This window comes from Pelodiscus sinensis, chromosome 17 (genome assembly GCF_052426305.1).
Source record: "Pelodiscus sinensis isolate ZL-2025 chromosome 17, ASM5242630v1, whole genome shotgun sequence".
NCBI lineage: Eukaryota > Metazoa > Chordata > Testudines > Trionychidae > Pelodiscus > Pelodiscus sinensis.
This window is the reverse complement of record NC_143068.1, coordinates 2,482,070-2,498,281: the sequence shown is the minus strand read 5'-3', so window position 1 is coordinate 2,498,281 and position 16,212 is coordinate 2,482,070. Positions and strand designations below refer to the sequence as shown.

The following is a 16,212-nucleotide window of genomic DNA, read 5'->3' as shown; positions in this document are numbered from 1 at the left end:
TCAGTAGACAGTGATACTTCAAGAAGTCTCCAGATACTTCTTGTGATGCTGGGCTATCACTGAAATGTGGGGAAGACTGTCGCTCTGCCCGTGCAGATTCTCTTATGCAGCATTTGAAAAGCCTAAAAAACATCTAGAACCAATTCACCATGAAAAATACTTGAGAAAATGAGCTGTGTCTGCTGTCAGCGTTTCCCCTGCACAGAGCTATATACATAGCAAGAGAATAAGGACTGTGATGATAATGTTGACTAGAAATGTCACTACTGCTTTTACCTCTCTATCATACCTGTATGGTGCATGCATTTAGGGTTGGTGATTATTGTGATGCTTTGAGGTTACAAGAAATCCAAATTTGTGCCTTGAAGTAAAACATAGACTAGTCATTACACTAGCAGTTCGAATGTGTTGATGGTGTCATTTATCCCTGTTTTTAATGGCAAGGACTCCACACCTGACCGCAAGTAGTCAAGATGGGCTCCGGAGTGATGTACAGTGCTTGTGCATAGAGAAGATACTTTAAGCTGAGCAAATCAGTGGTGTCTGCTACTCCTTTATCTCAGCTGAGAAAGCTGGAGTCTGTTCTGCCTCACACATCCAAAGAATTATTAGTGAAGTGTCACTTGCAGCATCTCAGGGGCATGTCTACAGCTTTTAGTGACAAGGCTGTCTTGGCGCAGTTGCTAAGAGGCAACGTGTGTGAATGCTGTTTCACAGAAAATACTTCTCCCAATGGGCGCGCTTTCCGACAAAGTGTTCACACCTGCACTTGCCACAAACCTTTGTTGTTCACGCGGCGCAGGGGCGGGAGGGTTAGGCACCCAAAAAGGACAGAAGGTTTGCCAAGCAAGGACAAATCTAGACACCCAGGCGCTCCTGGGGAAGTGTGTGTTGTGACTCAGGCTCACCAACCTGTACTCCCCAGGGAAATGCCCTATCCCCATGGCCACTCCACCTCCCTACTTTTGGAGGGTCCCTTATGCTGCCTTCCTAATACTGCAGCCAGCTACACCCCTGGGGCAACTGGTGATGGCTGTCCAGGGCTGCCTGGGTGGGGCGAGACTTAAACCCACCACCCTGTGCTAATGCCCTATCCCCTAAGCCATGCCAGAACCCACCCTGGTGTGTGGTGCCCCGGGGGAGGTGTGTCGTGCACCCTGGGGAACCGTGCGACACTCCTGGGGGAGGCGTATGTCATGCACTCCTGCTGTGCGGTGGTCCGGGGTTTCGGTAACCGGGTTTGGTTCTTTAAAGGATTTGAAACTACAGACAGAGGAATACTTCTTTTTAGGGTCAAACAAAGATTTTTTATTTTTTCTATTTATAATAAATTTTCCATTTAAATCAATTCACTATTTTTGATTCTTTAAAACAATATACAAAGAAAAAGTAGAAAAACAGTACAGTTAAAAAAACCAAGAAATAACAACTTCTCCTACAGATATACCCTCCTGAGTAACCTTTAAACAAACAAATATATAATACGTTAAGAAAGATAGACGCATTGCTTAGATTCAGGAGATATTCTTTTCTTTATGTTTTTCCTTTCTTTGGATTTTTCGTTGCAACTTACGTCCGGTGTTCGTTCCCCTTTCGGAGCTTATGTGCGGCAGCGAGATTCAACGCTGGGGAGGGAGCCCTGGTTGATCAGACCTGGCTTTTTGGATTCGCAACCCGTCCGCTCTTGGTCTGTTTCAGCCCACCTTATATACCCTGTTTTGGTATTTTGGTATTCCTCCACTCGCCTGACAATTGCTGACATTAGATTTTTGTTGTCTCATTCTGCCTTTACAAAAAACTTTCGGCTGCTCCATTTGGGGTAATCAGCACTTTGTTGCATACTGCTGTCTGAGATACTTACTTCCCTAAAAGTGGGGTTATTGTTGGTCAATCAAATTTTGTTTTTATTTTTATCTCCTGTATCTGTCAATGCTGCCTTTCCTTTCCACTTACAATTAAACTGGTGCTCATTTGACATATTCTGGGTAGGCCTCAATACCTTCCTTTCACACGGGGGAGGCGTGTGTGACTCCAAGGGGGGGTGCATCGTGCCCCTGGGGGAAGCGTGCGTGGCGCCCTGGGGGAGGCATGTGTGGCACTATGGGCGAGGCATGCGTCGTGCCCCTGGGGGAAGCGTGTGTGGTGCCCTGGGGGGAGGTGTGCGTGGCGCCCCGGGGAGGTGTGCGTGGCGCCCCGGGGAGGCGTGCGTGGTGCCCTGAGGGGAGGCGTGCGTGGCGCCCCGGGGAGGCGTGCGTGGCGCCCTGGTGGGAGGCATGCGTGGTGCCCCGGGGAGGTGTGCGTGGTGCCCTGAGGGTAGGCGTGCATGGTGCCGAGGGTAGGCGTGCGTGGCGCTCTGGTGGGAGGCGTGCGTGGTGCCCCGGGGAAGCGTGCGTGGCGCCCCGGGGAGGCGTGCGTGGTGCCCTGGTGGGAGGCGTGCGTGGTGCCCCGGTGGGAGGCGTGCGTGGTGCCCTGAGGGTAGGCGTGCGTGGTGCCCTGGTGGGAGGCCTGCGTGGCGCCCCAGGGAGGCGTGCGTGGTGCCCTGGTGGGAGGCCTGCGTGGCGCACCGGGGAGGCGTGCGTGGCGCCCTGGTGGGAGGCGTGCGTGGCGCCCCGGGGTGGCGTGCGTGGCGCCCTGGTGGGAGGCCTGCGTGGCGCCCCGGGGAGGCGTGCGTGGCGCCCTGGTGGGAGGCCTGCGTGGCGCCCCGGGGAGGCGTGCGTGGTGCCCTGGTGGGAGGCCTGCGTGGCGCCCCGGGGAGGCGTGCGTGGCGCCCTGGTGGGAGGCGTGCGTGGCGCCCCGGGGAGGCGTGCGTGGCGCCCTGGTGGGAGGCGTGCGTGGCGCCCCGGGGTGGCGTGCGTGGTGCCCTGGTGGGAGGCCTGCGTGGCGCCCCGGGGAGGCGTGCGTGGTGCCCTGGTGGGAGGCCTGCGTGGCGCCCCGGGGAGGCGTGCGTGGTGCACTCATGGTGTGTGCTGGGCACCCGGGGCAGGGCAGTTTGCAATGGCCCGAGCTGGCTGCAGGGGACTGTGCACGCCTGGCTATGTGCTGCTGGGGGTGGGGCCCGGCCGGGAGGAGGCGCTCGTGGCGCACCGGGACCCAGCAGGAGCCGGCGCGCGCTACCCGCAGCGGCAGCCCGCAGAGCGGCCAGAAGCCGCCACTAGGGGGCGCGCTGACGCCGGCCCCCTCACAGTGCGTGTGACGTCACCGCGCGCTGTGAGGCGTGCTTACGTCACGCAGATGCTCTGGGGACCCGGAAGCGTCGGGCGCGGGGGAGTAGAGGCCATGAGCTGCAGAAGGGGCGGAGCCTGCGGGTGAGAGGGGCGGAGCCGGGCCCGAGGGCGGCAGGCGAGCCCCGCTCTGGCTCAGCCCCAGTGTGGACCAGGGCCGCGGGGCGACCCAGGGCAATGCAGACACGGGGCGGGGGGCGCCTGGCCCCTTAGAGGCCCGGGCTGGGACCCAGGAAAGCTCCCTAGGCCAGGCCCCCGGGAAATGGCGCGTCCTGCGGGCCGGGCCGGGGGGGCGGCTCCTGGTCCCCGGGGGCATAAGGAGTCTGACACCGACTGGCGGGGCCACAGCGCGAGGGCCTGCCCCGGCTCCCCGTGGCCTAGGGCCAGAACCTGCCCCTTGTCACATGCCCAACCCTGGGAGCCCTCCCCCCAGAGATTCCGGCTGGAGCCCTGGCGCCTGGGAATGTGCTGTGGGACGGCGCGTGTCGCTCGCGTGTTCCCTTTGGCGTCTGGGAGAGCGAGGCTGTGTCTGCATCGGCCAGACGCAACTGCTGCCGCGCAAAGTCGTGCCAGCCGTCGAACCTGGCTGCGAGTTCTCGTGCGAGAACACTGGCCATCCCATGTGTGATCGTCAGTGTTCTTGCGCTAGAACGCTGACGCGCCCGCTCGGGAAAAAGCCCTCTTGCACAAGTGTTCTTGCACAAGAGGCCAGTGTAGACAGGGACAGGAATTTTTTTGCAGAAGAAAGCCCCGATCACGAAAATGGCCGCCAGAGCTTTCTTGCGCAAGACGCCATTTACACTGGCACAGGATGCTCTTTTGCGCAAAGGCACATGCCAGTGTAGATGCTCTCTTGTGCAAATGCTTTAACGCCAGAACTCTTGTGTTAAAAGTATTTGCGCAAGGGAGTGCCAGTCTAGATGCAGCCCCCGAGTAGAATGACTTAGACCCCTTTCGGGCCATCCTGATGGGGTCACTGAAAGAAGCAGCATTCTCAGCTGTATTCCCATTTATGTGAAGTTGTTGAACTGTTTATATAATGAACTCAGTAAAATGCATCCTAGGCAAATCTCTCTGGCTCCAGGGAAGTCTGGAGACCAAAAGCCAAATTCCCTGTTGATGGAGCCCTATTTTAGCTAGAGTTGATCATTGTCAGTGCTGGGTGTAGCTGAATGGAAGCTGAGCGCTCTGCAGCTTAAGAAAGGACCCGCCCTGTTCAGCACCACTTTAGAAAAGCCAGTGCTGTTCTAGCCACCGTTACTGAAATGGCACTGAATGCAGTTTGCCCATAGCTACATTCACAGTTAAGCTGTGTCCATGCCCTGGTCATAGCGTAGACATGGCTCAAGAAGGCTGCAGGCTCTGTGCTTTCTCTCTCGGCTTGGCTGTTCGTGGCACTTGTCTTCCACTGGCTTTGTTTCTTTTTACCACAGTGCTAACACCAGTCTAACTGTGGCAACAGTGTCAGAAGCTTTAAGTGTGGAGGGGCCACCAGCGTTGTTAAGACTTGTCTGCTGGATGTACTGTGAGCAGGCTTGTGTGCGATGGTGTTAAGATGCCACCGGTGCTGTCTACGCTAGGACTTGCAATGCTGCTACCTCTGGTGGAACGGATCACAAATTGCCACTTGAAAGGGGAGGATACGATCTCCTTGAAAGCACAAATGACGTTAAACAGTAGACCGAGGCCTGAGACAGTGCTTAAGATGCAGGTGTGAGGTGCCCCATGAGGGGTTGCAGGTAGGATGGCCTCTCACCCATTCCTAAAATGCCAGATATTCTGATACTTTCAGAAACAGTGCGCCTGTCCCTAGCTGTGTGACCCTGTCCCGCTAACATAACCTCACCCGCATGGCACATGGGCGGCTTTGCCACGTGGTGGTCATTTTGAAGAGAGCAGTGCCCTGCCTCTGCTGGTGTGAACTTCCACATCCAGTGTGGGCAAGGTCAGGCTGGCCAGGGCAGAGTGGTGTGCTCTCCGTTATGGTGGTGCCCATCTGATACTGATAAAACCATATCTGGTTTGCCTCAGGCTTGGATGGGGGCCAGACAGCACAAGAGCAGGATGCGCCAGTCTGAAACAGGATGAGCAGCCTTCCAAGTTGAAGAGCAGAAAAAAAATGCCTTTGTCACTGTGCCGGGTTGCTGAGGCTCACGTCTGACGCAAAGCCGCTGCGCCCAGATTAGAATAGACTCCTCAGGTTTTTTTGTCTGACAATAGATTCATTCTCTGATCCCATTCTTAGTACTTCGCCTGTCTTTAAATAGGCACTGCTGATGCTTCATTCGCTGGTGGAAGAGCTCAGTGGCCACATATATTACATTTCCATGTCTCTCTGAAAGGCAGTGTGGTTTTGTTGTAGCCTGTGAATTCTCGGCCAGGTTTCTGGGGGTGACAGCGGTGTTATTTTTCTTTTTCCGCAATAATAGAAACTGGTTCATTAGGGCGGAGAGTTTTGTGTTGTTTTTGTACAGCCCAGTGGTGTTCTGGTCCAGCACTGCTACCAAAATACAAATTATCCGCCAGAAGAATATCAGTAGGGATCTGAAAAGCTACTAACTATAAAAAGGCACGGAGTCCTATTCTGTATGAAAGAATACAGAGGTGCTGAGGGCTCCATCTCTCTTTATCATTCCAAATAATCATAGAAACCCTGCTGAACACATTGTGAGTGGACGAAGTAGTCAGGAATCTTACTTAATTATTTTGAAATCCCTGCAAAAGTCAGATTCCAGCCCCACCCCACCCCCGTCCATCGGTAGCATCAACCTCTCTATTCCAAAGAGTGATATTTTCAAAGCTTCTGATATGTTTCTGTTTTAGGTGCTATGTCCAACCAGAACTCAGCATGGTGTGACGTTGCAAATGAATCTGATTTTTATTGTTGTTCCTGGGAAGCAAGCTTTTCACATAGTCATTGTAGCTGCAAAGGTAAAATGAATGTCAGGTTACAAAACTTTGTGTAAACTTTCAGGAGTGTTTTGCTTTGAAGAATAAATGGTGAATTATTAAAGAATTTAATAGGAATCTGTTTCTCTCTGGTGAATTTGTTGCTGGTACTTTATAATATCTTGCCAAGGGTTGATATGAAGAGCGATAATGATTTCTTGTAATATATTTTGTAATTGTTGTATGGTGAAGAATTATTTTGAGTTGGAAATAACTTCTAAATGTTTCCTCTCTAGATTTAACTGCCTCTGACAGTGAAAGTGATCTTCATCCTTACGTTGCTACAAAGGATCAGTGCCATTCACTGGGAGAAGCGAGGGAAAGAAGCAAAAGAACCAATGACGTGACAGACGCTCATCTGGTCTCAGGAAACAGTCAAAGCATCAGCAAAAATAACTCTAGGGAATATCTTCTAGTACAAGGAAATAAATCAGAACGTTCTAGGGGGAGCCCAAAAGGAAAGATTTCCAAATCCACCCTCCCTTCTAGTGTTGCCGGGAATCAGACAGTTGCTCACCAATCGACACGTTCAGCCAGAGTGCTGCAGTCAAAGTCGGCCTTGTCGTCTCGAAAGGATTTGCCTTCCCAAAGTGAGCCCCGTCAGCTCTTCATTACTGAGCAACCAGCCCAGGAGCCAGCCTTTTTCACAATTCAGAAAGCTTACATACTCAACAAGCGACATCGAAAGCACCTGCCTGCTGATTCTCTGCCAACTTCGAAGTGCAATAAAGCGGTGCAAGCTTCTCTTGCTTGTCGGGGGGAGGAGCTTGGTGAATGTATTGTCTGTGAATGCTCAAAACAGTCGTCGTTAAAGGAAGAGAGAGACGGAAAACCATACAAGAAAGCTGCTGTGATTCATACCACTGAACGTATCGCCAGTCGAGATTTATCATCTGGTGAACTGGTGAATGGACATGTGCCTTCTACTTTGGAAGCAGTGACTGACATTCCTGTCAAACGCTATACGTCCAAGCATTGGTGTTTGCCCATTAGTTCCTCAACTCTTGTTATCTCTCTAGCATTGGAAGCAGATTACTCAGTTCCATCTGTTTCATTAGCAGGAGCTGGAACAAAATACAGTAGATCTGCAAGGGCTAGGAAAGTCAGAAGAGATGCAGGTGAACCTGCCTTAGCTTTCAAACTCAAAGAACCAGAGCTTAACCAATATTTTAACAAATTGTGTATTTCTATAGTTCCAAAACCTGCACACTTAGACACTGACACACAAAATCAATTTACGGGGCAGATAGAACGCCAACAAATCCCAGGTCCTGAAGCCAGACAGCCTCTGGAAACCCAGACAGAATCATCTGATTCTGACAGTCCTGGAGCTCAGCTAGAACAAGCATCTTCTATATTTAAACCTCGGTCTGCCAAGCAGGTCTTGGTGTCCTCTGAAGATAGACAGGATACAGTTTGTCCTTCTGCCTCTTACAGTGTTCAAAAATTGCCACACAAAAAAGGGATATCCATTAAAGAGCCCTTTGAAGAGCAGGAACATCAGTTAAAAGTCTCCAGGTCCATCAGACATCCTACTGTGCCTCCCAAACCCAGAGAAGCTCAAAGGGGTCTAAGATTTGTAAGCAAACCCTGCATCTCTTCCAATCTTGACAACACAAAGACTTTGGATATTGAGCCTTTCAGGCAAAAATCTGGTCGCTACAAAACTGTGAAAGAAACAGATAAATTGAGGACTGTGCCCTTATCACAAACCAGTAAGTGTCATTGCAGTCCTCTGTCTAACTTGAGTGTGAACCTGAATCCAAAGCGGCGATATTCTGGCATTGAGAAATCCCGAAGCGCTAGCAGAAAACCTCCCAAAAGAGGTGGTGTGACACACCGATTTTCTGCACAGTCTCTGCTGAGTGATAGAGACAGCCCGGAGGAGACCCCCTACGTCTCTTCTGCCAAAAGAAAAAAGGATTCGAAGATGCAGAGCATTCTGAACTTTTGTTTTGGGTGGCCTGGGGCACAAAGGAAACATGAGAGCGCGCCCTATAAAGGGGAGTTCCCTTCCGCTGCTGCTGATTTCGAACCAAGAGAGAAAGGTCTTTTGAGCCCTCCTTTACCACTGGAAAGGAGGAGTCTGACTGTCCCATTTCTCCAAGATGAAAGAGAGGGGCAAAGTCCCGCAGATGGGACACTGCAGCCTGAAGACAATGTGAGTACCTTGCATTATCCTTATCCTGGGAACGTCAGTAATTTAGTGCAGCCCCCAGAGCAGAGGGGTGTGTTTAAGGCCAGTAATAATGTGCCCTTGGAGACACTGGACTCAGAGTCTGCCCCTGTTGCTTTTGGAGACTCCTTCCTGAAGAAACTGATGTTTTGCAGATGTGGACAGATGCCCCAGCATGGGCTCTTCCCCAATGGAGAGATTTTTCAGGCCGTTACTAAGAAAACCAGAAGCAGTCCTGCTACTGGTCTGGGACCCTGCAAGAGCCAAGACCTCGAGCCTGCAAAAGGGTACTGCTGTAGAGAAACCCCAGAGAACGTGCACGAAACGTACCGGTACAGTAACCAGTCTGCGCTGCCCACTCATTCATCTTTGGAAAACATCCGTAAGCAGGAAGCCACAAGAGGGCACTTCAGGAACACACAGTCTTATTTTGAGAACAGCGTCCCAGCAACGCCGGCGGCAGAGGGGCTGCGGCAGGAAGGGAAGCGAATGGAAATGGGTGAATGTGGGACCACCAGAAGTGACAGAGATGCTACCGCCATGCAGCAAATTTGTGCACATGGCGTGTTTGCTGCAGCACCTGCTGGGGGTGGGGGGAGAGAGAAAACACTGCCGGAGTCCTCCGTATGTCACCCTCGCTGTTGCCCATCCCGCCAGCCTGCTGCTGCCCCAAAACTTGACGCAGCCAGTGACTATTACAGCTGCTTCAAATCACAGCAGAAGGAGCCCGAGAATTACTTGAGCATAGAGAGAGGGTTTGCAGTGGATCCTTGCCGGGGGAACAGGAACCAATGCAAATGTTCGCAAGAACTCCCCCTTCCCTACCTGGAGCAAAGTCTCGTGCATGAGGAAAGTAGAGTTACGCCTGCAAAGAGAAGTGACCACGACCCAATTCAGGTTTGTACCAGCTCAGCATGGCAATGCTAGTGCATTCAGACGCTCAGCGGGATAACATTACAAATCTTATCCGGTGCCCCCAAAAGTCAGAGCATTCCCCCTATACATGCGTCCTACAGCGTGTCTAACTGGCGCAGTCCATCAAAGCCTTATTCTGCTCCAGCTCCCACCAGGAAATGTAAGTCCAGAAGCAACAGAAGTAGGACAAAGATCTGATCCTCGGTAGGGCTCTCCTCTAAGCCTCTCCCCGCTCCCCCTCCCTTGGGATAGGTCCTTCCGGAAACCGACTCGCGACAGTACTCACGGTACACGTCTCAGAGATGAAAAAGTAACTCCTGGCCAATCGCGTGTGAAGGGCACAGCCATCTTCTGCCTTTCCCGGCTGGGGCAGCCCATTGCCGGGAGCGGCCGGGCAGAGTTTCTCTCCTCACTAACGTATTTCTTTTCTTTAGGACTTTCCCCAGAGCTGCTGGGGCTGGCGAAAAGCGGAGGGCCAAGCAGGCTGTCAGGGCAGGTAAAGCTCGGGGTGGCCTGCTGGCGGGAGGGGCGCCGAGTGAAAACCAGGAAGAAGAGCTCCAAGGGGCAGAAGCGATTATTTATCCCAAGACGCAGAGCCTGTCAGACTGACTCTCCAATAAAGCTGAGACAGTGGCATGTGAACGTGAGAGGACAAAGCCCATTCCTACTGATGCATGAAACCAGTTCCCAGCCTCCACAGCCGCCTGTGTAAAATCCCATCCCCTCGCTGCTTCCCTCCTTCGAGCCTCCCTTTGCTAGACTCCCCGGGGCAGCGCCTGTGGTCGCACAGCCCCCCGCACAGGTGCTGCTGCGAGCAGGGGCCTGGGCCCAGGTTCCTTGTGTGCCCAGGAGCTGTCTAGCACAGGGGAAAGGCCCAGCCAGGCCCCGTGTGCTCGTTGCCCAGGGAACAGGCGGATAGCACGCCCCTCCCTGGGGAGAGGACAAGCCACAGATGTCGCCAGGACGGTTTTGTGCCTCCCGTCCCAGAGGAGCTAGGTCCCCGCCCAGGAGAAGCTGCGCGTGCACACACTCTCCTCTCTGGCCAGGGCAGCCACGGGCTGGCCTTTCTGAAGAACTTGTGGGTTCCAGCTGCCAGAGGCCTCACTTCCCCTCAGGGCTGGGGTAAAGCTGGGGAGCAGGGCGGGGCCCAGCAGGGAAGTCGGGGATAACAAAACCCCCTAGTCACAGAGGGGAAAAGTGAACTGTTCCTGCTTGTTCTGACTGGTAACCACTGGCAACCGTCGCTGTGGGGTGTCAGGACTGCTGGCCAGGCTGGGGACCGCTGGAAAGCGTGCTAGCCTGCCCGTACGTCCTCGTGTCGCTGGGGAATAAGTGTACTGGCCCAGGGAGGGAGAACGGTTACGTTGTTCACGGCTTCTGAAGAGTGAGCTAAGTTGCTTTGACACCTTCCGGCTTGCTGGGATATCACTGCACCACCTTCCCCATGTCCACAGAGCCAGTTACCTCGTCATAGAAGGCAACCAGGTTGGCCAGGCAGGACTTGCCCTTGGTGAATCTATGTTGACTGTTCCTAGAACATAAGAACGGTCGTACTGGGTCAGACCAAAGGTCCATCTAGCCCAGTAGCCTGTCTGCCCACGGTGGCCAGCACCAGGTGCCCCAGAGGGGGTGGACTGAAGACAATGATCAAGTGATTTGTCTCCTGCCATCCCTCTCCAGCCTCTGACAGACAGACATAACTTTCCTGATCACTTTCCTCTCCTCCAAGTGCTTCCAGATTGATTCTTGAGGATCCCTCCGTGATTTTTCCAGAGACAGGTGAGGCTGACCGGTCCGTAGTTCCCCAGATTCTTCTCTCTCCCTTCTTTAAAGATGGGCACTACATTTGTCTTTCTCCAGTCATAGAATCCTAGAGCTGGAAGAGACATTAGGAGCAGGACCAACCCCAACTCAATCATCCCAGCCAAGGCTGTGTCCAGCCGGGACTTACACACCTCTAAGGATGGAGATTCCACCCCCTCCCTAGGGAACCCAGCCCAGCGCTTCCCCACCCGCCTAGGGAAAGCGTTTTTCCTAATGTCCAACCTAGACCTCCCCCACCGCAACTTGAGACCTTTGCTCCTTGTTCCGCCACCATCCAGGACCTCCCTCAGTGGCCACGAGTTTTCAAAGATAATGGCCAGTGGCTCTGCTATCGCACCCCCGGATGCATTAGATCCAGCCCCATGGATTTGAGTAGGTCCAGCTTTGCTCAATGGCCCTTACCCTGTTCTTTCTCCACCAGGGCTGCCCAGTGTGGCAGTCCAGGAGCTGACCTTATCTGTGAAGTATTGAGTACTTAAGCTTTCCCCATATCATCTGTCACTAGGTTACCTCCCTCATCCAGTAAGGGCCCCACGCCTTCGCTGGCCTCTCTTCTTGCTGACATGCCTGTAGGAACCTTTCTTGTTCCCCCCGCATCCCTCACTAGCTGCGATTCCAATTGCGCTTTGCCCTTCCTGCTGACACCCCTGGATGCTCGATCCTATTTATACTCCTCCCTGGTCATCCATCCAGGTTCCTGCTTCTTGGCTTCCCTTTTGGGATTAAGCTCCCCAAGGATTTCACTGCTAAGCCAAGCTGGTCGCCTGTCCTATTTGCTTTTCTTGCTGCGCATCGGGCTGGTTTGTTCATGTGCCTTCAATAAGGCTTCTTTAAAATCCTGCCAGCTCTCCTGGGCTCCTTTCCCCTGCATGTTACATCCCAGGGGATCCTGCCCATCAGTTCCGAGGGAGTCAGGCTGCTCTTCTGAAATGCAGGGTGTGTGTTCTGCTGCTCTCCTTTCTTCCTTTGGTCGGGGTCCTGAACTCGACCGTCTCCTGATCACTGCTGCCCAGGCTGTCCCCCACCTCCACTTGCCCAGCTAGCTCCTCCCTGTTTGAGCAGCAGGTCAAGCTGCACATGGCCCCTGGTTGGTTCCTTCAGCACTTGTACCAGGAAGTTGTCCCCAAAATCCTCCCAAAACTTCCTGAATTGTCTGTGTCCTGCTGTATTGGTCTCCCAGCAGATGTCGGGATGATTGAAGTCCCCTGAGAGAGCCAGGGCCTGCGATCTGGAATCTTCTGTTAATTGCTTGAAGAAAACCTTGTCTCCCTCATCCACCTGGTGTGGTGGTCCCTAGCAGGCACCCCTGGCTCCAGACTCTCAGAGGGTGGAAGTTTTTTGTCCGCAAAAACATCAAACATGTTTTACACTGCCTGCCTTTTAGTAACGTGGCCGTGTTGCTAAGCAGTGTGTAGCGTGGACGTACCTGAGGTCTTCCCAAAGAGCCTCCCCCCCAGCACCGTGCTTGGGAGCAGAGAGTTGTAAATCATGTGAATCAGGCCGTTACTTCTGTCTCCTCCCAGTTCACCACTTTCACGTCCTGCTGCTTGTGATGTCACCGCTCCATCAGCTTCCTGGGGGGCTGCCAGAGACACAGGGTGGCTCAGACCTGAATGCAGTGTAAGACCTTAAACCCCTCGCTTCCAGCCTTCCCTCTCCACCCTAACACCGACAGAGAGGGCCCCGTCTGCCCTCCCCGGGGGAAGTACCTTTGGCTCCTGCAGCGCCCGTCTGAACTGCCCTTGGCCCAGGTCTCATCCAAATGGAAAGCAGCTTTTGCATCGAAAACTCCAGCTGTCCCCCCCCTCCCCCCCCCAGAGCTGAGGCCATTTCCACTCTAATCCTGGGCTGCTGTCAGGGCTCTGCTAATGAATCCAGCCCCTAATCTCCATGACACCCGCGGAGGGCGGCAGAATAGCTCAGGGAAGGTTAAATGATAAACAGATATGGCAGCCATGGCAAGCATTTGGCACGCGTCCGCAGCAAAAGATGAACAACAGCAACTGTGACATTATCTTTGTTTGCTAAAAATAGTGCCCGGCAAAGTGTTATAAACAGCACATTGTGCTGCCTGACCTCTCCTCTGGCTGCTCATCAGCCTCCTGGGCCAGGCTGCGCGGCACTCGGGTGCAGGGTCCCTTTCCCAGGCCGCCCCCGGCAGCTCCGTACAACGGCGGCACCACCAGGGAGGGAGCGAGTAGCTGTCACGTGACCCTGCTGGTCTTAACCGCCACCACTTGAAGTGTTAGCGTGAGCTTTGCCACGGCCATGTGCTGCCCCGCAGCACAGACAGACGCCCCCACAGGCACGCACACGGAGCACAAGCATACGAACGAATAGTTCACCAAAGACATTGCCAGGTTCTGCAAAGGCAACCTGTGCGGGAGCTGACAAGCGTCTCCTGCTGGGCTACGCACCTGGCTCCTTCTCTCAGGCAGCGACGCACAGGGCAGAGGATGCATTCCCCAGCCAATAAAGGGAAATGCAGGGACAGAGTTTCACAATGGCCATTTCAGCTCGTGCTGTTATATTCTTGTAGATTAAAGCCGGAGAGATGTGGGCCTCTGTGGAGCTGATAGTAAATTTATTAGCTAGAACACATAGCTGGAGGGGATGACCTCATGTTTGACACCTGCTAAATAAAGCCAGAACAATTGTGCTATTTTTGCAGGAGAGGTTGCATATCTATCCACAGGGAGCCGGCTCCTTGAGAGGCCCCACACGCAAAAGACAAACAAGCAAAAGCTCCTGCATTCTGAACGCTCCTTTGTGCAAATACCAGCTCGATGGAGGGCATGAAAAGAACCCCATTGTCTCTGGGCGGCATTTCTCCGGGCAGCGTGCTTGGAAGGCCAACGATCCTAAACCCCCAATGCATGCGCCTATTGTTTGAAGTGCAGGACAACAATCGGAGGGTGCTCTGATGAGCTAAAGATAGAACTGCAGCTGGCGCTGTCCATCTCCCAGGAACCGGGACTAAAACAATGGCCAAGTATTGTCTGCATTGCTGGCGCAGCGACATTGGAAACTCTGCCGCCGGAGCAGCTCGAAGATCAATGAAACCTGGGTTATTTCTGAGTGGGTCGTGTCATTTCTTCCCCAAAGTCGTTTCGTTTCCTCAGCCTTTGCCACCAGGCCTGGCGTGTGACATTCACAGGCAGTGAGCACGGGGGCCAAGTATAAACAGCCTGGAGAGAGACTGGGACCAGACCAAACAAGCTTCCTCCCAAGCTGGCCGCCGCCTCGCTTCCCGGGTCAGTGCGGTCCTGGGGCCTGCGTTCCCACAGCAGGGCACAGCGAGGCACGGGCAGCATGGTCTCTCAGGAGCGTCTTCCTCAGGCCCCTGCCACAACACGCAGCGCTCCGAGGCAGGAGCTCCTCCCAGGTGGGAAGGAGAGGAAGGAACCTGCCAGCCCCCCAAGGGGCGTGGCCCCCAAGCCATGAGAAAGCAGGGTGTGCGTGCGGTCACTGGAGGGTATCGGCACGCAGGTCTGGGCACCGACTCTCCTCTCGCTCGCACTGGGGAGGTACTGATTGGCATGGGTTCTCCTGGCTGGGAGGATGTAGTCCAGGAAGAGCAATAAAACCTCTCATCCTACTGGACGCCTCTGTGATTTCCTGCAGGCTGACCTGCCGCTCACAGGCAGCGCTGAGGGCGGGGCGGAGGCATCATCTCTGGGTCGCAGTGAGCCCAGTGGCTTCTGGGAGACTGCGCGTGCAAAGCGGTGCCAAGAGACCCGGTAATGCTAACGTGCCCCATGCCAGGGCCCGGCCTAGAATGGGCGTCTCCGGCCGGGGCAGGACCCCTGCCCTCAAGCAGGCGCATGTGTATCACGGAGCAGAGCCCTGGGCGCCGACATTACCTGTAGCCTGTGGGAAGTGCCCAGGGCACTTCTCAGCCTTCGCTCAGAGTGAGAGCAGGATCAGTGGAGTCACACAGGGCCTGTAATGGTGGCTCAGCCAGCGAATGGCGCCGTGAGACACCAGCCACGAGGGTGGGCACCACCCCATGCTGACTGTGGCACCCGCATCAGCGCTGGCTTCCCTGCCTGTCATCCAGCAACCGGGGAGTCGTGTCCACCCCAGGACAGACTTGTGCCTGGCATGGTCGCTGGTGTGCAGCCGGGAGACGCCAGCCCTGGGTCCCTGCCCGCTGTCTCTGGCTGGCTGGACTCACGTGAGAGGGGGCCCCGGGTGCTGGCCATGCCCCATTCAGTGCACAGGTTCTGCCCTCTTGACTAGCATGAGCTCTTGTCATGTTCTGCGTGTCAGAATCCCAGACAAGCGGGGCTGGAAGGGGCCATGACAGGCCAACTCAAGCCCCACAGGACCTAACAGTCCTAGGCCCTCCCAGGCAGGTGTGTAGGCTTCCCTCAGAGCCTGGGCCAAAGCTGAGCTACCCGAGAGCGAGGCTTTCCTCCCGTCCGCCCCACATCTCACCTCAGTCTCCTCGACTGCAGCGTCAGCCCATTGTGGCCAGTGGAGACAGCATCGCAGCACTGAGCAGAGGGCTGGAAGCTGCGACTCGGGGCCAATCCATGGATGGCCCTGCACTGGGCAGAGGCAACAAAGCCCATCCCAGCCTGGCACTTGGATCGTGTCTCATTAACGCTCCCCTGGTCCGTCCCTCGGCAAGCAGGAGAGCCGCTGCAGGGGGGGCTGGGTGGGGCTGGCACCAGCTGGCTGTCCCTCAGGAATGGCCCAAGGTGCCTAAGAACCAGTCGCTCCATCAGTGCTCCAGGGAGCCTGGCCACTGCGGCTGGCGTGGCCGATGCAGAAGAGGGAGGAGTAACAAGCAAGGCCAGAAAAGCAGTGCTGCCTAGATGGCTGCGTGCACTCACTGGGTAAGGCCTGGCTGGCAGCCGGGGAGCCCCTGCCCCCTCACTGGTCCCCCTGGTGCAGAGATGATGCAATCTCTTTGGAAGGCGACGGAGGCAAGGACAGAAAAAGGTGGCAAGCCACAACCGTGACGATGTCCTACCACTGGACTGAGGCAGCCTGGGCCTAGGCCTTGGGCATATCTAGAGACCTGGGCTCTGCCGCTGTCTCTCTCTCCGACATGCCTCAGCAGCTCCAGCTGTAGTATGGGCATAGCCGTGTTTAAGAACAGCCCCACCTAATGGCAAA

General features: G+C 54.7%; 1 protein-coding gene across 1 annotated transcript; it reads left to right on the top strand.

Annotated features, from left to right (window-relative positions):
- Positions 1-3,226: 3,226 nt before the first annotated feature.
- Positions 3,227-9,903, top strand: LOC102459295 (uncharacterized). Its single transcript, XM_075901488.2, has 5 exons — positions 3,227-3,305; positions 4,655-4,960; positions 6,045-6,152; positions 6,407-9,243; positions 9,696-9,903. Exons 3-5 carry the CDS (start codon positions 6,050-6,052, stop codon positions 9,759-9,761), a joined length of 3,006 nt encoding a protein of 1,001 aa, XP_075757603.2. The 5' UTR covers positions 3,227-3,305; positions 4,655-4,960; positions 6,045-6,049; the 3' UTR covers positions 9,762-9,903.
- Positions 9,904-16,212: the final 6,309 nt, after the last annotated feature.